The sequence below is a fragment of the Bufo bufo genome, chromosome 4 (assembly GCF_905171765.1).
Source record: "Bufo bufo chromosome 4, aBufBuf1.1, whole genome shotgun sequence".
NCBI classification, from domain to species: Eukaryota; Metazoa; Chordata; class Amphibia; order Anura; family Bufonidae; genus Bufo; species Bufo bufo.
The window spans coordinates 296,589,438-296,611,865 of record NC_053392.1 but is presented as its reverse complement, the minus strand read 5'-3'; the positions used below and the strand labels follow the sequence as shown (position 1 = coordinate 296,611,865).

At 44.1% G+C, this 22,428-nt stretch overlaps 1 protein-coding gene across 2 annotated transcripts in view; it reads right to left on the bottom strand.

The window, feature by feature from the left end:
- The window catches only part of DOP1A (DOP1 leucine zipper like protein A), a 102,498-nt gene that overhangs the window by 42,650 nt on the left and 37,420 nt on the right, over positions 1-22,428 (bottom strand). Inside the window, exons 13-16 of one of the 2 annotated variants that reach the window (XM_040428696.1) lie at positions 19,733-19,762; positions 16,419-16,652; positions 8,081-8,687; positions 7,031-7,305 (exon numbers count right to left, since the gene is read on the bottom strand). In XM_040428696.1, coding sequence (XP_040284630.1) covers positions 7,031-7,305; positions 8,081-8,687; positions 16,419-16,652; positions 19,733-19,762 — 1,146 coding nt within the window. The remainder of the gene's footprint in view (positions 1-7,030; positions 7,306-8,080; positions 8,688-16,418; positions 16,653-19,732; positions 19,763-22,428) is intronic. The other variant, XM_040428697.1, reaches the window with a different exon arrangement.

Genomic DNA, 22,428 nt, shown 5'->3' with positions numbered 1-22,428 from the left:
GGGTCTGGACAAAACGAAGGAAGAATAATCTCATTTAGAGGGAATGTCGACACCACCTTCGGCAAGGACTGCACAGGGCGAAGGACCACCTTATCCTGATGGAGGATCAGGAAGGGCGACCGACATGACAGAGCCGCGAGTTCCGACACTCTACGGATAGAAGTAATTGCACCCAAAAAAGCCACCTTATAAAGACAGGAAGCACAGCGACACCTGCTGCAAAGGATCAAACAGAGAAGAATGGAGAGCGTTGAGCACTAGATTAAGATCCCAAAGATCCGACGGAGGACGGAAAGGGGGCGCAGCATGCGTCACCCCCTGCAGAAAAGTTCGAACTGCCGAAAGCAAAGCTAAATTTCGCTAAAAAAAGAATGGAGAGAGCCGACACTTGCTCTTTGAGGGAGCCGAGAGCCAGCCCCAGGTCCATGCCCGACTGCAGGAAAGCCAAAAGTCACGGCAAAGAAAAAAGAACGGGAGACAGCTGTCGCCGCTCGCACCAACTAAAGTAGGACTTCCAAGTACGGTGGTAGATTCTGGAAGACGACTGCTTCCTGGCCCGAATCATGGTCTTGACCACCACATCCGAAAACCCACGAGATTTCACTACGGCGGCTTCAACAGCCATGCCGTTAAATGTAGCGACCCTAAATTCGCGTGGAAGATCGGCCCCTGCGACAGCAGGTCCTCCTGGAGGAGAAGACGCCAAGGTTCTTCGGCGAGAATGGTGACTAGGGACGCGTCCCACACCCTGCGCGGCCAATCTGGGGCCAGGAGAATGACGGGCAGTCCCTCGGACCTGATCTTACAGAGAAGGCGCGGAATGAAAGGAAGAGGCGGGAACACGTAAGGAAACGTGAACCGACTCCACAGCATCACCAGTGCGTCGCATGCCCGGGCTATGGGGTCCCTGGACCGCACAACTAAGTCCTCCACCTTGTTGTTGAACCGTGAGGCCATGAGATCCACATCCGGCTGACCTCACCTCTTGCAGATGGCCCGAAAGATCTGCGGGTGAAGAGAACACTCGCCGGGATCAAGACGCTCCCGGCTGAGGAAGTCCGCGATCCAGCTGTCGATGCTGGGTATGTGAACTGCCGACAGTGCCGGAACATGTTTCTCCACCCAGCTGAGAATCAGCACCATCTCCGCTATGACTGCTGGGCTCCGGGTGCCGCCCTGGTGATTGATGTACGCCACCGCTGTGGAGTTGTCGTAATGCACCCGCACCAGAAAACCCCTGAGATGGTCGGCCCAATGTCGCAGAGAGACAATCCACTATCTGAAGGCCTGGCGCACTGGGGCAAGGAGACGCATTGGCCGATCCAAGGAGGCTGGGGAGCGATCCCAGCTGGACAGAATGGCTCGCTGAAGCGTTCTGGTATGGAATTGAGCACAGGGAAGAATCTGCAGACGAAGAGCGGATAGTTTTTCCGGAGAAAAGAATACCTTGGCCTGACAAGTGTCCAGTACCATGCCTAGATAAGTCAACTGAGATGGATAAAAACAAGACTTCTGCCATCCGAAGCGCTCCAGGGTATCTAGAACAATGTTCAAGCTGTCCACCGACCCCTGGAACAACGGACCCTTCACCAGGATATCGTCTAAGTACGAGATCGCCACGATCCCCCTGGCATGGAGCAGGGCCATGACTGCCGCCAGAACCTTCGTAAAGACCCTGGGAGCCATGGCCAGGCCGAACGGGAGGGCCACAAACTGGTAGTAAAATGGACCCACTGCGAACCGGAGAAATCTCTGATGACTGAAGCATATGGGCACGTGAAGATAAGCGTCCTTGATGTCTATCGAGGACAGGTACTCCCCCGGTTCCATGAACGCAATGACCGACCTCAGTGACTCCATCCAGAATCTGCGGACGCGAATGAAACTGTTGCGTGCCTTGAGGTCCAGAACGGGACGGACCATCCCCTCTTTTTTGGGAACCACAAAGAGGTTTGGAGTAGAACCCCTGAAAACGGTCTTGCGCACGAACCGGAACAATCAGACCTTGCTGCAGCAGCGAGTGAATTTCCAGAAAAAAAAGAATCTGCGGCTGCAGGAGATTCTGGATCGCTTTTTTGATTTATTAGATCGCCCCCTGTTGAGGTAAATGGGTGCTCTTACCACCCGTAGCGTCTAAAATGATCTTATCCAGGCGCTTACCAAAAAGTCTGCCGCCGGTAAAGGGGAGGGCCGTCAGGATCCACTTTTGAAGCATTATCTGCCGCCTAACGTGAGAGCCATAGGGTACGGCGAATAGCCACCAACAGGGATGACGAGCGAGCCATAAACCTGGCCGTGTCCAAAGATGCTTCACAAATATATGCACTGGCATGCGAGAGCTGCTGGGCCACATCTGCAAGTTCCCCCGAGGGGACTCCCGAGTCGAGACCCTGACGTAAATTACTTGCCCACTCTCCCATAGCTTTGCTCCCCCATGTAGAGGCAAACACCAGCTGCAGCACTGTGCCACTGCTTCAAAGGCATATTTTGCAAACGCTTCCAGCTTCTTATCTTTGATATCAGAAAAAGAAGCCCCATCCGCCATTGGCAAGGTAGTATGTTTAGCCAAGTGGTAAACTGGCGGGTCCACTATAGGTGGAACCGACCATTTTTTAGTCAAATCCTCCGGAAAAGGATATTCAAGCGTTTTGGCAATATAAAATGTCTATCAGGGAAATTCCACTATGTCTATCAGGGAATCAAATTCCTGGTGGCTGGGGAAACACTTGTGCGAATGACGGGACTTCCTAAAGGAAACACACGCGCTGGCAGATGACGGCGCTGGATCCTCAACCTGCAACGTCTCAATAACTGCCGTAATTAAACTGTCCACCATGGAGGATAGTTTGGGCGACTGACCCTCCGGTGAGACCTCATCCTCATCTGACCCTCTCTCCTCGGAACATGGCTCTTCAACTGAGGACATGTCGGAGTGAGACTCTCTAGCAGGAGGAGGACAGGCCGAGGACACGGGAGACACAGAACCCCTTTTGGACTGCCTTGCCGACAAACGCCCCAATATATCCACAATAGCTTTGTTGGTATTGGAGACATCCTGTACCACCCTAGACGGGAACGCGCCCACTCCGGTTCTTCCGTAGGTTGGGCAGCGGGAAGCAATGCGTCCGGAGCCGAGCCACTCGATGGCGGAGCAGCACACGCAAAGCAGAGGGAGTCAGAAATTTTGCGCGACATGCAGGCAAAATGACGCACCAAAGGGACCGCCTGCTTCGGGACCTGGGTTCAGACATAATGACATCCCTGTCACCCCAATGAGGCAAATGGGAAGGTTAGGCCCTGCAAGAAGGGACAAACAACATTTACTCAGCCTGTGTCCCTTCAAACGCCAGTCAGACCCTTATTTCCTGCCAGACGCTTTAAAAATCCATAAGTGGGGGGAGCCCACTCTCCCACTGCTCTGATGCTGACGTGGGGGCGGGGCGAACATAAGCCCCCCTCAATGCTGCCGGATTCAGCGCCCGTCCGTCCTTTCAGGCGACGCTCACCGAAACCACCGACCATCTCAGATACTGGCCAGGGACAAAAAGGCATGGAGGGGATCCCTGCATGAATAGGCCGCACAGAAGCCGGGGCCTCCATTAACAACGGCCCCGGCTGCCCCAGAACCGATGCGCCGACCCGGAAGCGGCGCTCAGGGGATCAAACTCCGCCCCCTCCTCTCCCTATGTGCTCCAGAGGACCCCGCAGCAGATGTGTGGCGTGTACAAAGAAGGCAGCCACCCCCTTGCTGCAGCAGTGTCCCAGGTAAATTAACCCTTTAAAGGTGATTGCTGCCCAAGTCCACACGTGGGGAGGAGGGGATACTGGCCGGGGTACTGGAGGGGGTCACAGAGGAAGGCACTGGAGGTGGTACTGAAGGGAGGGTGGAGGGGAGCACTGCTTCTACTCACCTGTCCCAAATCTTCTGCCCCCCCTGGCTCCAGCCGGATCACCACCTTCGGTGGGCGGCCCCTTGGTGAGGGACGCTACACCGGAAACATAGGGGACTTTCGCTGGGGCAGCCGTGGTGATGCGATTGCTGGCGGGAGACAGAGGTTTTTACGGGAACCTCTGGTCCTCCTTTTCTTCCGGAGAGCGGGAATGAGCAGGGGGTTTTGGTGACCCCCTGGTCTCCCGTCTCCTGGTTGGGAGTGCAGGCTGTTTAAAAGTCTGCCTGAAGCTTCCCGCTAGAAGGAAAAAAAAAAAAAAAGACAAAATTAGTAACTAGCAGACCTGCAACGCAGGAAGGTCTGCCTCCTACAGACACTAAGCTAAAACTGATTAGCTTGGTCCCTGCAGGAAGGGATATAGCTGAAGAGGGAGGAGCTTACACTTTGTGTGCTTAGTGTCCGCCTCCTAGCGGCAACAGCTATACCCCATGGTCAAAGCCTGTGTCCCTTAATGAGAAGGATGAGAAAATATATTTAAATAATACGTAATAAACCAATTATTAAAAAAAAATATTAGACAATAAAATATTAAAAATACAAATGAAAGGAAAAAATAAAAAAGGAAAAAGTGAAAAATTACCAAAAAGTGTCAATGTCCCCCAAAGGTCTTTTTATGACCTCTTGGGGGGGATATTATTTGTAGCAGAAATACATAAAAAATATAAAAAATAATAAAATACATAAAAGAAAAAAAACAAAAACAGTCGCCATTATCGCCCCATTCACATGAAACTATACATATTATATCACAAAACGACCGACACAAAATGGGTAACTAATTATAATAATTTATTTTGGTGTCAGTTTGCATATTTAAAGAATAAGGAGCTATAGTTTGAAAAAAATAAATACTTTTTAAAAATGTTTTGTAGTTTCTCCCATATAAAACTAAAAAAAAAATTATAATGCCCTATGTGTCAAGTGAAAAATTGTTGCAAAAATTATTTTGGTAGTCCCAACACAAAGTTACAAAGTGCTTACTGGTTATTGCATGGCACCTGTAACTGGCAGGAGGTTATAATAACCAGTGAGAGCCATCCTCTGCAGTGAAGGAAAGCGCTGATTTATGAATAGGAGGCAGGAAGGAAATGTTGCCACTTTTCCTGTAAAAATGACTTAACAAGTTCCTGCAGCATGCCCCCTGAAACAGAAGATTCATACTTACCTGCTTCAGGCCGCCCGGGCCCCCTCTGCTTCCATCTTCAGGTTCCTGCACTTTTACACCTGTCAGTGAATGGCCATGGTCACATACACTGCTCCAGTCAATGACTGGCTTCAGAAGTGACATGCTGCTTGTGACCGCTGAAGCCAGTGATTGGCTGGAGACGTGCATGTGACCATAGCCATGCACTTCCAAGTAAACAGCGTCAGGAGCAGGTAAGTATAACCCTTCGGTTTCAGGGGCCATGCTGCAAGAACTTGTTAAAAATTCATTTTTACTGGGAAATCCCTTTAAGCCACTATTACACTGTGAGATATTCAGGGAACAAGTGTCCATAGGAAAGCTCATTCATGATATTGGGCCGGTATAATCATGCCGCACATCTCTCTGTGTAATCAGGGATGTGCTACTGATAATCCATGTAACTAAATGAAGGAGGAATGACTGTGATAGCGATCATTCCTCCCCAGTCACTTTACATTGGCCTGTGTAATAGGCTGATGCAAATAGGCACCAATCAAGATTTTATTTTAAATTGCGGCCCCTTGAAATAGAGCGTTGTAACACTGCGACCCTCAGAAAAAAAAAAAAAAAAAAAGTTGTGCACCCCTGATGTAGAGAAAGTTAATACAAGCCACTTACTAATGTATTGTTCATATTGCCTCCTTTGCTCACTTGATTCACTTTTCCATTGCATTATACATTGCTCGTTTTCAGGGGTTACGACCATGTTGCAATCAAGCAGTGGTGGTCGTGCTTAAACACTATAGCAAAAGGCACCAGCCTCTCTGACGGCAAGGACCGTGGGAGCGCATCAAGACAGAAAGGAAACAATATGAACAATCACGATATAGTAAGTGCCTTGTTTTAACTTTGTCTACATGATAAATCCATTTGCTGAAGTGAGACAACCCTTTTCCCCTTTAAGTATTAAACACTAAAACGAATACATACAGTACAGACCAAAAGTTTGGACACACCTTCTCATTCAAAGAGTTTTCTTTGTTTTCATGACTATGGAAATTGTAGATTCACACTGAAGGCATCAAAACTATGAATTAACACATGTGGAATTATATACATAACAAACAAGTGTGAAACAACTGAAAATATGTCATATTCTAGGTTCTTCAAAGTAGCCACCTTTTGCTTTGATTACTGCTTTGCACACTCTTGGCATTCTCTTGATGAGCTTCAAGAGGTAGTCCCCTGAAATGGTTTTCACTTCACAGGTGTGCCCTGTCAGGTTTAATAAGTGGGATTTCTTGCCTTATAAATGGGGTTGGGACCATCAGTTGCGTTGAGGAGAAGTCAGGTGGATACACAGCTGATAGTCCTACTGAATAGACTGTTAGAATTTGTATTATGGCAAGAAAAAAGCAGCTAAGTAAAGAAAAACGAGTGGCCATCATTACTTTAAGAAATGAAGGTCAGTCAGTCAGCCGAAAAATTGGGAAAACTTTGAAAGTAAGGGCTATTTGACCATGAAGGAGAGTGATGGGGGTGCTGTGCCAGATGACCTGGCCTCCACAGTCACCGGACCTGAACCCAATCGAGATGGTTTGGGGTGAGCTGGACCGCAGAGTGAAGGCAAAAGGGCCAACAAGTGCTAAGCATCTCTGGGAACTCCTTCAAGACTGTTCGAAGACCATTTCAGGGGACTACCTCTTGAAGCTCATCAAGAGAATGCCAAGAGTGTGCAAAGCAGTAATCCAAGCAAAAGGTGGCTACTTTGAAGAACCTAGAATATGACATATTTTCAGTTGTTTCACACTTGTTTGTTATGTATATAATTCCACATGTGTTAATTCATAGTTTTGATGCCTTCATAGTCATGAAAATAAAGAAAACTCTTTGAATGAGAAGGTGTGTCCAAACTTTTGGTCTGTACTGTACATCCATAAATCATTCTACTTACCTTAAAGAAATCAGTTTTCTCAGCCATATACCTCAAATTGCCCTCAGTGAGGGGAGGTCGGATGACAACAGACACTCTGCCTTGATTTGGGCTCAAGGGCTGAGAGGCCTCCAGGCTACTAGCATTTTCTCCTGCTACAACTGCAACAGACTGTGTTAAGCCAACAAGGTCCATAACAAGAGATATGGCTACACTCTGTATGCTGAAGTCCACCGCTGCGCTGCAGGCGTTCATGAGGGTCTGAAGCCACACTGGTGGTTGGACCTTCTCATAGTCTAATAAAACAGAAATAACATACACCAGTCATGTACAAAAATGCACAAATACTGCATAGACCATTCCTAACGATACAAAAACAGAAGAGGTCAACCCAAATGTCTTTTTGCAACTGTTCCTCACACTTCATATTAAATAAGCAATAAGTCACAACAACTTTAAAGAAAATCAATGCAGAAGAGAAGGGAATTATACAGAGAAGAGCAAATGGACTTCACTTCCATCATTGGACAGATCTTGGACCATACTGGAAAATCTACTCAACAACTGAACTACTACTATTTTAGACGCCCTAAATACCTCCTTGATCCTGACAGCACTTCCCACACATGGCCATGTATATGAAAACATTAATTATTATCTATATAGCCTTATTTACTGGGCTGCTCAATTGTTCATATCTTCCCATCAGCAAAAAGAGAGGTGCTTAAGAGAGGGAAATGGGTGGGTGGGGGGGGGGGGGGGGGTGGAGTTAACCTAATAAAGGGCAATATCTGAGGGGTGGGTGCTTAATATACCTGGGCGCTCTAGAAACTGATTATCTAAGCAATTTAAAGCACATTAGATGACTTTGGGCCCTGTACTACATGCCGCTACAGAGTCGGAGCCTCGGAGCCCAATCCGTATATGTGATGTATGATAGTTGTCATTATAATTCCCTTGTATGCCGATAAACTGAGACAATGTTGTATTGTAGTTATATCACGGGAGGCATAACTGTCACTGTAAATTCTGAATCTGAAACCGCAATCCAATATAAGAACTTAAACCTACCCCCTTCTCCTTTATCAAAATGAATGTCTACAGGGTGACTGCCCTCTGCAATGTACACAGGAAAACTGGAGCATTCAAGGAACAGCTGGCATGCAGCAATGAAGGCCGGACGGTAGTCTTTCGGAGAAATAGGTTTGTCTGTATTCTTCTCTTTAGTATTTTCTGCTGTTGTCTCCCACTTAGCTTCTGTTTGACCTCCTGAGGGCTGTTCTACTGTGAGCATCTTAGATGCAGCACTCTTTGGAAGAATGTAGAGGGTAACAAGTCTTGTGAGGAACTGCTGGAAATACTCCAAGCAACACTGCATTGCTGTTTTTTGTGTGGTCTTTATACTCCGCGTAGCTGTCCCCTTTGGACTCTTACACGGGTGTTGTACAAGTGTCTCTTCAGACCCTACAGTGGATGTGGTTTCAGTTTCTGATGAAGTGCTACCCAAGTGTAGGCCAGCTGCACTTTGCCCATCATTCAGCGCCTTGTCAATATCATCTGCCTTGTCTTCCTGGTACTGGACAAATTCTGTAAATCCACTCTCTGAAGATTGGCTGCTTGGAGGGTTCTCACCATCTTCAAACACATCACCTGGGTTCTCGGCAGAAACTGGGGACAACTAGGAAGCAAATGAATGGCAATCAGTAAACTCTTCAATCCATAGTTAACAGGAATGACTGATCTTGTGAAACAATATGGAAATAAAATGAAAAGGAGAACTTTTTTTTTTTACAGAGTACATATAGATGTGAATTAACATTCATCCTAATCCACCCCATCCAAGCCAGCATGCATGTGTACAGGGAGGATTGGGAGAGGTAGCTGACAAGTGTTTGGCTGACAGTTATCGCATGTATGGCCGACTTAAAGAGTCACTGTACTTTCAAACAACTTTACATAAATCAATGGTACAAGGGACCACAAGAAACTTTGCATTATGTTATATATTATCAGCTGTTTAGCTCTACTGGCCCCCCTTGCTAATTGCTTTTCACTTTGAAAAATGCTCCACTGAAGGATCATATTACACATGTCAATACAAGTCTTTGGAGAGGAGAGGGGGAGGAGTGAGCAGCAGCATTAAGCTGGGACTCAAAGAGACAGTAAAGAGACTGCACAACTATATATGAGATTTATCTCACAGCACATGCTAAAATCACAACCAATACAGGTCAGTACCTATCTGTAATGTCCTTCATGATCTTGGGGCATACATTTGAGTGACTGAGACAGAAAGGAGATTTTCCTCTACTTTTTGTGTGCAATGGATGTCAGCTAGTCTCCACTACCCATGTCTAAGGTATCTGCAAGCTAGATATTCAGCATGTACAGAGGAAAACTTCCACAAAATGCCAGATACAAGTGATATAAAGGTCAGAAATAGTCACACTTTGAGTTTGTTGGAAGGTTAGGAACTGTACGCTTTAAGAACAGAGCATAGGCAAATGTCATGAGTAGTTCAAACAAAGGCGTTAAGCTTGTGACCTCAAGGATGAACTATTGCACAGTAACACATAAAAACAAAACAAAAAAACAGTTGTTTCAGATGTTAATGCCATATAAAAGAGCCTTATATGGAGGATCGCGAATCCATTCAAGTCAATGGGATAGCAATTTGCTGTCCGCAGCATGACTGGCTTATGTTCGTGTGAATGAGCCCTTAGATAGAGATCTTGCTATTAATTTCCAGAAATGTATAAAGTTGTAATTGGAACTTGAAAATAGAATGGAGGACGTTAATGTACAGATCTGGCAAGCTTCAACATCAGTGGGTTAACGCATTACCCCAACAGTGTAAGCGTACAGAGGAGAAAGAAAATAATTCCTGTTCTGGCGCTCTAAAACTACTTGAGCCGGTCTTTTTAAAATAATAAGATTAAAATAAGATTCTTTATTTGAATAAAAAGTGTGCATGCGATAACGCGTTTCGGGGAATCTTAAGTCCCCTTCATCAGGTTAAAAAAGTACAAATGTATCACAGTAGTGTAAGAACTTAAATACATTTAAAAAAAAACTCCAAAAACGCACCCCTGGGCGGGAACCAGAGTTAAGGCCCCGCCCCCAGGGGTGGGTGGGTGCGACTATTCGATATATACACATATAAAATACTTGTCTGTTATATAAACATAAGGGCACAGTAGAGGAGGGCCTCAGTGGTAGGGATCTTTATTTGAATTATTAATGTAATCTGCCGATAGTGTGTTGATGAGGATCGGGTGAATACCCGACATTAATGCTGGAGATGTACGGCAGGAGGGAGGGTCACGTGATCCGGAGGTCCCCGTTCATGTGCCCAGTTGTCATGGGTACTCGAAACGCTCCCTGGGGGAGGCAGAGAGAGAAAGGTCCTGAAGACGGTGAAGAAGTGTCATAGAAATGATAGGCACCGCTTGAGTCCGCGTCACTCAGAGGGGAGGGGAAAGGTGGCAGGGGGCTGTAGCGCAATATATAATTATATGGGGATGAATATATATATAATTATATGGGGGTGAAAAGTATATGGGGATGAATATGATGAATAAAGGAATATGAAAAATGAAGAGGATTATACAGAGGGATGATGAGGAGGGGAAAAGGGGAGGGCTCATGTGCATATATAATAATTGCAATATGGAATTAGAGATGAATGGATGAATAAATCATTTTATAAGAATGTACTATAATGTGAATAAATTAATGGGTGAACTGACAAAAAAAGTGTGTGTGTGTGTGTGAATGAATATAATATATATATATATATATATATATATATATTTTTAGTATGACAAATACAATTTGCATAAATAAAAGATGATAAATGATGGATAAAAATGAATAAAAATTTATAAATATAGAATAATTCACCAAAATATATAAGATGTAAAAAATGGGGGTGTAAATGAAATATAAATATATAAAAAAACTATATGGAATACTGTAATATCAGATAAAATGACTGGAAAAAAAGAGGTAAAAAATGTGGGGGAGGGGAATTGGGGAGAGGAACATGGGTGGAAAGGAAAAAAGGGGGGGTTAGATGGGTTGGTAGCATCAAAAAAGTAATAGTTTATAAATTAATTTCAAAAGCCTCATTTAATCCGTGTGGATTCAGAGTGTTAATTTTATAGATCTAGTACATTTCCCTCCTTCTTATGAACTCTTATCTCTTTGGTGCGCTGGTATTTGTTCAATGGGAGTAATTTTGAAGCCAACCAAACTCCCGTCGTGGTATTCAGCGGCGTGTCTGGAAACACTGTTTCATATATTTCTTTTTTATGTTGGATCTATGTTTATTTAATCTATTCCTTAATGTCAGTTCTTCCAACATACAGCAGTTCACATGGACATTCTAACGCATAGATGACGTGTGTGGAGTTACAATCGAGTCTTGTCAGTATGGGATGAGAGCTCCTTTCCCTCTTGTCTAAAAATGTATCGGTTTAGTCGATTGTTCTGCAGCAGAGGCACTTAGGTTGTGCACATTTAAAACTGGCATTTTTATCTTGGATTTTATTAATGCTTTTAAGTTTACTGGGTGCTAGTATATTTTTTAGCGTGCAGGCTCTTCTGTATATCAATTGGGGGGGCGGTTGAGAACTTGATTTAGAATCAGATCTTTTCTCAAGATGAGCCAGTGTTTTGTCAGAATTGATCTCACCATATTGTGTCTCTGGTTATAGGTCGTTATGAAATTGCATTGGTATTTTTCCAGATTTTAAGTTTTTTTCCGGCTTGGTTGCCAGGCAATCGGCTTGCATTAATTTGGTAGCTTTCCTTTCCGCGGACTCTATAATGGTTTTGGGGTAACCTTTTTCATGAAACCTCGATGATAAAATGGCACACTGCTCATTAAAATCCTTTTCCCGTATGCAGTTTCTTCTAATCCGTTTGAATTGGCCAAAAGGGATGTTACGTTTCCATTTTTTATAATGTGTACTGCCATAGTTTAAGTAGCTATTACTGTCTACCTCTTTAAAGAATGTTTTAGTTGTTATTTTATTGTCTCTGCTAGAAATCTCCAGATCCAAATATTCAATTTTTTTGGGATTGTAGGTTCCGGTGAAGGATATGCCCCAATTATTGTTGTTAAGATGTGCAATGAAGGTGTCAATACTAGAGGTATCACCTTTCCAGATAAAGAACAGGTCGTCAATATAACGTTTGGAATATACGATATTGTTTTCATATTGACTGGTTTATAAATAAAGATATCCTCGAAAACCCCCATAAATAAATTTGCAAAACTGGGCGCAAAACGAGTCCCCATCGCGGTACCCCTTGTCTGTTTGTATAGTTTGTTTAGGAATTTAAACACATTGTGTTGATGAATGAAGTCCTTTTGTGCTGTAGGTACTGTCTCGTCCTCCATCAGGAATTTGTGGGTGCATTCCATCCCTAGATCGTGTGGGATATTTGAATATAGGGCGGACACATCAAGGAGTTACCCAAAAATACTCCTTACCCCATGAAAAGTCCTCTAGTTGTCTGATGAGTATGGTAGAATATCTCAGATATGATTTAAGATTCGTAACGTATTTCTGTAGTAGAACATCAATATAATGTGAGGTTTCTAGTGAGACAAGAAACCCCAGATGTGGCAAGCTTCAACATCAGTGGGTTAACGCATTAACCCGACAGTGTAAGCGTACAGTCAAGTTTTCTCATACAGTTTTGGAAGCCAAAATCAAGAGTGCATCACAAAAGGTGATAAAATATTAAAGACAGATAGAACTTCTCGTTTTTGAATTCACTCCTGGTTTTGGCTTCCAAAACTGCATCCATAAAGCATGACCATGCGGCTGTACCCGAACAAGTTTTCCAAGTTGTGATACAGTAAGTATGATCTCACACTGCAAGTATGGAGCGTGGCTGCCGAGGGTAGTGACTGGACTCTTGGACAAGCCCTGGTGATGTTTTCTAGATAAGCTATAAAGCTTCACTGAAAAGTGCGCATACCATATGATTATGAGATACTTAGTGAATTAAAAATAAATAAATAAAGTAAATGGTGGAAAAAGGTACATGATTGGCATGCATCTGATTTAGGCAATGTGGAGATGTGACTTGATTGATTCAATTATGCCGTAACATTGCAGGAAACCATATGTTTCTCTTTTTTGAAATGTCTCTCAAAAAATCAATTATAAAAAGGTAAAACATTAAAAACAGAACTGATGAATCACAGCTATGAATAAGCTGGGACTACACACGTTCTCAGGAAGTCTCAGTTTCATCAGCTTTAATTGCATAACTCTTGTGTCATCTTCTCATGAGACAGGCTCTGAAATTTCCATGTTAGCTGAGTTCACATCTGCTTGGTCACTTGCAGTGTTCTGCACCATCATAGGCGGAGATACCCATACAATACGGAGAGCTGGTTCCATCGGACAAAAATGCTCCAGATGGACCCCACTGAGTTTTAATTATTTTTTATTTTACTTACTTATATAGTGCTACTATTTTTTGCAGCGCTTCAATGATATTCGCATCGTACTTTCCATATTGGGGCTCTGTCATGGTGTCCATCATGTTACCAGAAAGAACAGTGCTGCAGCTATATTATTATTAACAAATACGGCAGTATATGCAATGAAGCCTCTGAACAGAAGTGTTTTGAGGGAAAAATTCAGTATAACTTGTATTTTTATTCATTTAAATTCCTGCTGATTCTGGGCTGTGACATCAAGGACTTGGTCCTATCAGTGATTGACAGCTATCCGTGTATACACAATCATAGAGGGAAGGCTGTCAGTCACTGATGGGTTCCCCTCCTGGACTTTAAAGTCCAGAATGAGCAGGAAGTTAAATGAATAAAATACAGGTTTCTCGTTAATGGCATTGGGGGACACAGTACCATGGGTATATGCCCAGCTACCACTAGGAGGTACTAGATATCAACAAAGGTTGGCTCCGCCCAGGTGGGCTACACCCTCTCCACAGCACTAGGCTAATCAGTTTTAGTCTAGTGTCCGTAGGTGGCAGACCTCACCTTTTTTTTCCTGCAGGTCTTGCTGCTGCTTTATTATTTTATTTTGTCAACTTAATTTTTTTTTTCTCTTCTGCAGTTTCCACCTGCTGCAGGCGGGTGCTCCATCGTAGGCTGCCACTTTAGTTGCACCCCCTGCGGGCTCATACTCAGGTACCTCGCCGGTACAGCCACATTGGGCCGACCATCTCAGGGGGTTGTCCGGTGCGGGTGCAGTCCGACAACTCCACGGCGGTGGCGTACATCAATCACCAGGACGGCACCCGGAGCCCAGCAGTCATGGCGGAGACGGCGCCGATTCTCAGCTGGGCGGAGAAACATGTTCCGGCACTGTCGGCAGTTCACATACCCGGCGTCGACAACCTAAAATCGCAGACTTCCTCAGCCGGGAGCGTCTCGATCCCGGCGAGTGGGCTCTTCACTTGCAGATCTTTTGGGCCATCTGCGAGAGGTGGGGTCAGCCATATGTGGATCTCATGGCCTCACGCTTCAACAACAAGGTTGAGGACTTAGTTGCGCGGGGACCCCATGGCCCTGGCATGCATTTTCACTGGTGATCCCGTAGAGACTGTTCACGTTTCCTTACATGTTCCCGCTTCTTCCTCTCATTTCGCGTCTTCTCCGGAAGATCAGTTCAGAGGGACTGCCCATCATTCTCGTGGCCCCAGATTGGCCACGCAGTGTGTGGCACACGTCCCTAGTCGCCCTTCTTGCTGACGGACCTTTGCGTCTTCCTCTTCGGGGGAACCTGCTGTTGCAGTGGCCAATCTTCCAACCGAATATAGGGTCGCTACATTTAACGGCATAGCTGTTGAAGCCGCCATACTGAAAACTCGTGGGTTTTCGGATGCGGTGGTCCGGACCATGATTCGGGCAAGGAAGTCGTCGTCTTCCAGAATCTACCACCGGACTACCACCGCTGTCTCCCGTTCGCTTTTCCTTGCCACGACTTTTGGCTTTCCTGCAGTTGGGCATGGACCTGGGGCTGGCTCCCAGCTCTCTTAAGGGCATGTGTCAGCTCTCACCATTCTTTTTAAGCAAAATTTAGCTTCGCTTTCGGCGGTTCTGACCTTTCTGCAGAGGGTGGCGCATGCTGCGCCCCCTTTCTGTCCTCTGTTGGATCCTTGGGATCCTAATCTAGTGCTCAATGCTCTCCAATCTTCTCAGTTTCAGCCTTTGCAGCAGGTGTCGCTGCGCTGTCGCTGTCTGTAGAGTGTCGGAACTCGCGGCTCTGTCATGTCGGTCACCCTTCCTGATCCTCCATCAGGATAAAGGTGGTCCTTCGCCCTGTGCACTCCTTCTTCCCGAAGGTTGTGTCGACATTCCATCTAAATGAGGAGATTATTCTCCCTTCATTTTGTCCGGACCCGTCTCATCCTCGAGAACAGTCGCTCCCATACTCTGGATTTGGTACGAGCCGTTCAAGTCTATATGTCCCAGACAGCATCTTTCCGGCGAATGGATTCCCTGTTCGTGATTCCAGAGGGACCGAGACAAGGGCTGGCAGCGTCAAAGACTTCCATTTCCCGATGGATTTGTTTGGCTATTGTGGAAGCGTATGGCGTTAAGGTCCGGGTCCCCGCCCTTCCGGGTGACTGCTCATTCGGCTCGGGCAGTGGGGGCCTCTTGGGCGGTGCATCACGAGGCTTCGGCCCTTCAGGTGTGCAAGGCGGCGACCTGGTCGTCTTTGCATACTTTTTCCAAGTTTTACACTTTTGCATCTTGTGATGCTTCTTTGGGGAGTAGAGTTTTGCAGACAGCGGTTCTCTGATTGGCAGGGAGGTTGTAGTTAAGCCCACCCTCAGGGACTGCTCTGTAAATGTCCCATCGTCAAAGCCTGTGTCCCCCAATAAGACGGATGAGAAAACTAGATTTTTGTACTTACCGTAAAATCTGTTTCTCTTCCGTTCATTGGGGGGGGACAGCTGCCACCCATTCTTTTGTTTATGGGCATTTTTGGTTCTGGGTTTGTACATAATGTAATTTTCTTATGTCTGGCTTCTACTACTGCTTTTGCACTAAACTGATTTAGCTTAGTCCCTGTAGGAAGGATATAGCTGAAGAGAGAGGAGATTACAGCTATACCCATGGTCAATGCTCGTGTCCCCCAATGAAACGGATGAGAAACAGATTTTACGGGGAGTACAAAAATCTAGTTTTTACTGAATCTTTTCCCATAAAACTATATATTAATCTGCTCATCTCCTCCTGCTCTATAACATGCTGCCTGCAACTCAAACACCAAGTTCAACATGACAGGTTCCCTTTAAGCTGTCCTTTTAGATCATTTACAGGGGCTACTTGAATTTTCATTTAACGGAAAACAAGCCCTTGAATACAGCATTAGAAGCAGTATATGCTCTTTATGCAGAACACAAGCCTTACCTTCCTATCCTCCTTGTCTTTACTGCAGCCATTTTGCCCACTGGGAAGCTGGAATGTGCCCCCGGTGCCTGCGGACACAAGCGGAGGTTGCACTTTGCTGAGGATTTTTGAGCAAAGCCTTAGTGAATTGGTCAGCTCTTTGAGGTCCAGAGATTGGAGGTGGCTGGTTAGTGCAGAAATCATTCGGAGGAGCAGCTGAGGCAGATGTTCAGTCTGAATTTCGATATAAGTCTCCTGAGAAGGAAAATTAAAAAGATGGGACTGATGGTTACATGGATTTTCAGCAAGTTACATTCTAATGAGCAGATTTAGGAACCTCAAAAACAAAAGTCTCAAACATCTCTTTTTCAGAGAGCTTACTATCAAACACTATAATAACCTATTTGATAAACCCTTTAGGCACAATACTGCAGTAACCGCTGACTATCCCTTCCATGGCGCCTTGCAGCAATGAAGTCTTCAATGCAGTTCCAAATGGACAATATCTGTCTGATATTTGTAGGGCTTTACCTTGTAGGACCTAGCGTAATGCTTTCGATCCATGGCATGATACCATCCAATATACAGTGGGGGAAATAATTATTTGACCCCTCACTGATTTTGTAAGTTTGTCCAATGACAAAGAAATGAAAAGTCTCAGAACAGTATCATTTCAATGGTAGGTTTATTGTAACAGTGGCAGATAGCACATCAAAAGGAAAATCGAAAAAATAACTTTAAATAAAAGATAGCAACTGATTTGCATTTCATTGAGTGAAATAAGTATTTGAACCCTCTAACAAAAAAAGACTTAATACTTGGTGGAAAAACCCTTGTTTGCAAGCACAGAGGTCAAACGTTTCTTGTAATTGATGACCAAGTTTGCGCACATTTTAGGAGGAATGTTGGTCCACTCCTCTTTGCAGATCATCTCTAAATCCCTAAGGTTTCGAGGCTGTCTCTGTGCAACTCTGAGCTTGAGCTCCCTCCATAGGTTTTCGATTGGATTAAGGTCCGGAGACTGACTAGGCCACTCCATGACCTTAATGTGCTTCTTCTTGAGCCACTCCTTTGTTGCCTTTGCTGTATGTTTTGGGTCATTGTCGTGCTGGAACACCCATCCACGACCCATTTTCAGTTTCCTGGCAGAGGGAAGGAGGTTGTCGCTCAGGATTTCACGATACATGGCTCCGTCCATTTTCCCGTTTATGCGAATAAGTTGTCCTGTGCCCTTAGCAGAAAAACACCCCCAAAGCAAAATGTTTCCACCCCCATGCTTGACGGTGGGGACGGTGTTTTGGGGGTCATAGGCAGCATTTTTCTTCCTCCAAACACAGCGAGTTGAGTTAATGCCAAAGAGCTCTATTTTGATCTCATCAGACCACAGCACCTTCTCCCAGTCACTCTCTGAATCATTCAGGTGTTCATTGGCAAACTTCAGACGGGCCTGCACATGTGCCTTCCTGAGCAGGGGGACCTTGCGAGCCCTGCAGGATTTTAATCCATTGCGGTGTAATGTGTTTCCAATGGTTTTCTTGGTGACTGTGGTCCCTGCTAATTTGAGGTCATTAACTAACTCCTCCCGTGTAGTTCTAGGATGCTTTTTCACCTTTCTCAGAACCATTGACACCCCACGAGGTGAGATCTTGCGTGGAGCCCCAGAGCGAGGTCGATTGATGGTCATTTTGTGCTCCTTCCATTTTCGAACAATCGCACCAACAGTTGTCACCTTCTCTCCCAGCTTCTTGCTAATGGTTTTGTAGCCCATTCCAGCCTTGTGCAGGTCTACAATTTTGTCTCTGACATCCTTGGACAGCTCTTTGGTCTTTCCCATGTTGGAGAGTTTGGAGTCTGCTTGATTGATTGATTCTGTGGACAGGTGTCTTTTATACAGGTGACTAGTTAAGACAGGTGTCCTTAATGAGGGTGACTAATTGAGTAGAAGTGTCTAACCACTCTGTGGGAGCCAGAACTCTTAATGGTTGGTAGGGGTTCAAATACTTATTTCACTCAATGAAATGCAAATCAGTTGCTATCTTTTATTTAAAGTTATTTTTTCGATTTTCCTTTTGATGTGCTATCTGCCACTGTTACAATAAACCTACCATTGAAATGATACTGTTCTGAGACTTTTCATTTCTTTGTCATTGGACAAACTTACAAAATCAGTGAGGGGTCAAATAATTATTTCCCCCACTGTATGTGCCAGCTTCCCGCAGTCTTTTTCAGGTTGTCGAGGAAGAATACACCAAGGTATTGACAAAATTGCAAATATTGTCCATGTGAATTGCTGCTTGAGACTTTAAGCTAACCAGTAACCAATGCACATAATGAAAATCAGCACCAATCATGTTTTATGGCATTATTACCACAGCATAGGCTCCGCTTGGTATCTGCAATACACATGAACGATCAGTTATGTCCCATTTTAACTGGTTGGATGCAAAGCTCATTCCCTGACAACTCTAGACAAAGGCAATTTCATAGTAGCCTAAGGCCACCGGATCTAGTCGTGATGGGTTCACAGAGGCCCCAGTTCCACAGATGTCGTTGGGAATTTCAGTTTAACCATTTTGATCCCCAGCATCTGCTGTGCCAGTTCTGAAATAACTTCTTAGCACCTTTTTCAAACAAATGTCACTTTCACATAGTGTCACAAACAAAGTGACAGCTTGTCGTCAGCTGCTGAGAAACCACTGGAGAAGTGACAATATGGGAGCAGCTCCAGTTTTCAATTTTGCAAATACTTAGTTCGCAGTGGGATAGAAAAATGCTATTAAGTGTGAGTTTCGTTCCCACTTCTGATTTACTAATACTTAGATTTTATCCATAGCTGATGGATAAGAAATTACAATAACAAAATCACCAGCCAAACAACTGAGCGTTATACCCTTAAAGGTGCACTGGGACTTTAATGGTGGCTAGTCCATCAATATCACAGAGGTAGGGTTCCAACCCTCACCGATCTGCTGGCTAAAGGGGACCAGATGAATGCTGCTTCACTGTGGTGTTTTTCCTATGCCTGGTATTACAGTTTAGTCCCATTCACGTGTTAAAGTACCAGACAGAGGTGCTCCAAAATGTATGCAGTTGTGTCTGGTAGACAAGGAAAGGGATCAAGCGCTGGCCTGGGAGCCATGGCTCCTGATCATGGAGATCCTGATATTTCTGACCTACTCTAAGGAAGCCCCCTATAGTCCATTTAAGACTGAAGCAAAGTTGCCGAGTACTGAAGACATCATCACAAATGTATATAAAATATAGGCACAGGTACAGATGGGCTGATGTCTGCACAGGTAGGAAGGAAAGAAGGAAAACAAGGCGTCATACAGTACCTGACATATCACTCTCATACTTCTAGTAGGCTTGGGAAAGGAAAACAAAAGATTTAAAGAATGGAAAGAGTAAGTTCAGGTTAATACATTGCACAATGCAGACAGAATATAGTGTGGTTTCATTGCACATTATAACACAGCAGGAACACAAGACGTCCCCCAGCAATACCATCTGCATTCAAGACTGGTGACTGCTGCCAGGCAATGGGTGGCTTTTGGCAGTTTTCCATAAAGTTTAACACTACATGTCTTACAAATGACAGTCAATGGGTCAATTGCAATTGGTTTTCCTTGGTCATCCCAAATGGTTTAAAAGGGGTTTCGGGGATATATTTACTGATGACCTATCATCTAGATGGGTAGTGGGGTCCGACTCCTGGCACCTCCACAGATCTGAGAGAAAAGCATGTGATTTATACTAAAATGAGCACGCTGATTACAACTGTGAACTCGGAATTTGCCTGACACGTCTAGATTTTACCCCTTAAGGCCTCGGGGATTTTCCATTTTTGCGTTTTCGTTTTTCACTCCCCGCCTTCCCATAGTCCTAACTTTTTTATTTTTCCACTCACATAGCCTTATGAGGTCTTTTTTTTTTGCAGGACAAGTTGTACTTTCTAATGGCACCATTTACGGTTGCATACCATGTAGTAGGAAGCAGGAAACAAAATTCCAAATGGGGTAGAATTGGGAAAAACCGCAATTCGGATAAAGGTTTTCATTTTTTACACTGTACACTATGCGGTAAAATTGACCTGTTATCTTAATTCTCCAGGTCAGTACGGTTACAACGATACCACAGTTTTAATACTGGAAAAAATTATTAAAACCTTTGAGGAAAAAGGTGTGAGGGCTGTGTGAGGGAAAATTTTTTGCGGGACGATCTGTTCTTTTCAGTGATACCAATTTAAAGTGTGTAAGACTTTTGATCACTTTTTTGATCACTCAAAAAATTATTGGGTAAAATTGGAAAAGAAATGGTGGCTCTCTCACTGTACCACTTCTGGAATGGTGCACTACCCCTCAGCACTCCCAAATGCTGGTGTACAGAAATAAGTGTAAAATTTGGATAGGGGGTCACTCAATATTTAGGCAAACACACGATAGGCAAGTATCCACATAAATTTTATAGGCTTAAAAATAAACACGCTACAATATAACATATAAAACATCTCATAAAATACAATTAAAAAATATATAAATAATATATAAAATACCGCACCAAAAATCGCAGTGGTAACCACTGAGGAAGGGGTCTCTTTACCCCGAAACGCGTTTGGTAAATGACAGTGAGGGATTACTAAGAAGAAGCATCTACAATCGCATTTCGACACCTGGATTCAAAGCAACTATGGAATAAACCATCTACGCTAAAGAAATTTGAAAACCCCGCCTGGAACTACAGATCACCTGACCGCCCAGCAAACCACGTGGGACGCCACACAGGTCCTGGAAGGTCAGAGCGGTAATACTAAGCGGCACCGCTACAGCAAATATCCAGGAGCGTGGGGAACTTCACATACAGACTCTACTCACAGGTCCTTGCAGCTCACAATAGAGCACTTCACTTGAAAATCTTGGTGTATAAGCGGACCGACTACAGGAGCGGTAAAGTACCCTATATAAATACAAATCCAAATACTGTTATAATGTGGATATATTAATGACTCTCCAACAACTGTGGAATTCATAACCATAACTGACTCTGGAATATAGAGTTTGGAGCTATCCGATAACAGTTACGGCCAAACAGCCTCTTTAAGGGTTCCAGTGCCATTCAAAAACAGCCCCTCTCAGGGATTTGAGCGCTATTGAACTTCAGGTTTTTAGTGCCAATGATTTTTGGTGCGATTTTTGGTGCGGTATTTATATATTTTTTAATTGTATTTTATGAGATGTTTTATATGTAATATTGTAGCGTGTTTATTTTTAAGCCTATAAAAATTTATGTAGATACTTACCTATCGTGTGTTTGCCTAAATATTGAGTGACCCCCTATACAAATTTTACAAAAAATTATTGGGTAGTTGAAGTGACAAAAAATTGCAAATTGCCTGTTTTTATTTTTTTCCGTATGCCATTAATATTGTTATATTTTAATAGTATGGGCATTTTCGCACGCGGCGATGGCTATGATGTTTATTTTTTTGGTGATATGAACCTATAATTAAATTCAATTTTTTTATATTTGCAAAAACTTTACATTTTTTTTTTTAAATCAGATACATTTTTATTATTATTTTGTAAAAATAAACAATATCATCTTACAAAATTCTTGTGTCATATATTATGTTCAACATAGTGCAAAAATACTCATTGTACAAAACAGGATAGTCGATAAACAGGATCCTTAACATAAAGATCCCAACAACCAAACTCCCCTCCCCCTCCCCCCGCACTGTAAGACCTATTTGTTTTAGTGACAGACCATGACATCACCTATGCACTATAAAGCTTCAGCACACTAAGCTTAAATAAACACAATCAGCCCCATCTCTCCCCTCCCGGGCTAGCCCGAGAAGATCCTCAGACTAGATAACCATGTACTACAAACTCCAGATCTGTCAATCCAGGGGCCCCAAACGGTATCAAATTTCGTCATGCAATTACGCTTCATGTATACTCCTCTTTCCAATCTTATGACTGTATTCATTCTGGTAATGAATTCCGATATGCTTGGGGGAAGCGGCTGTATC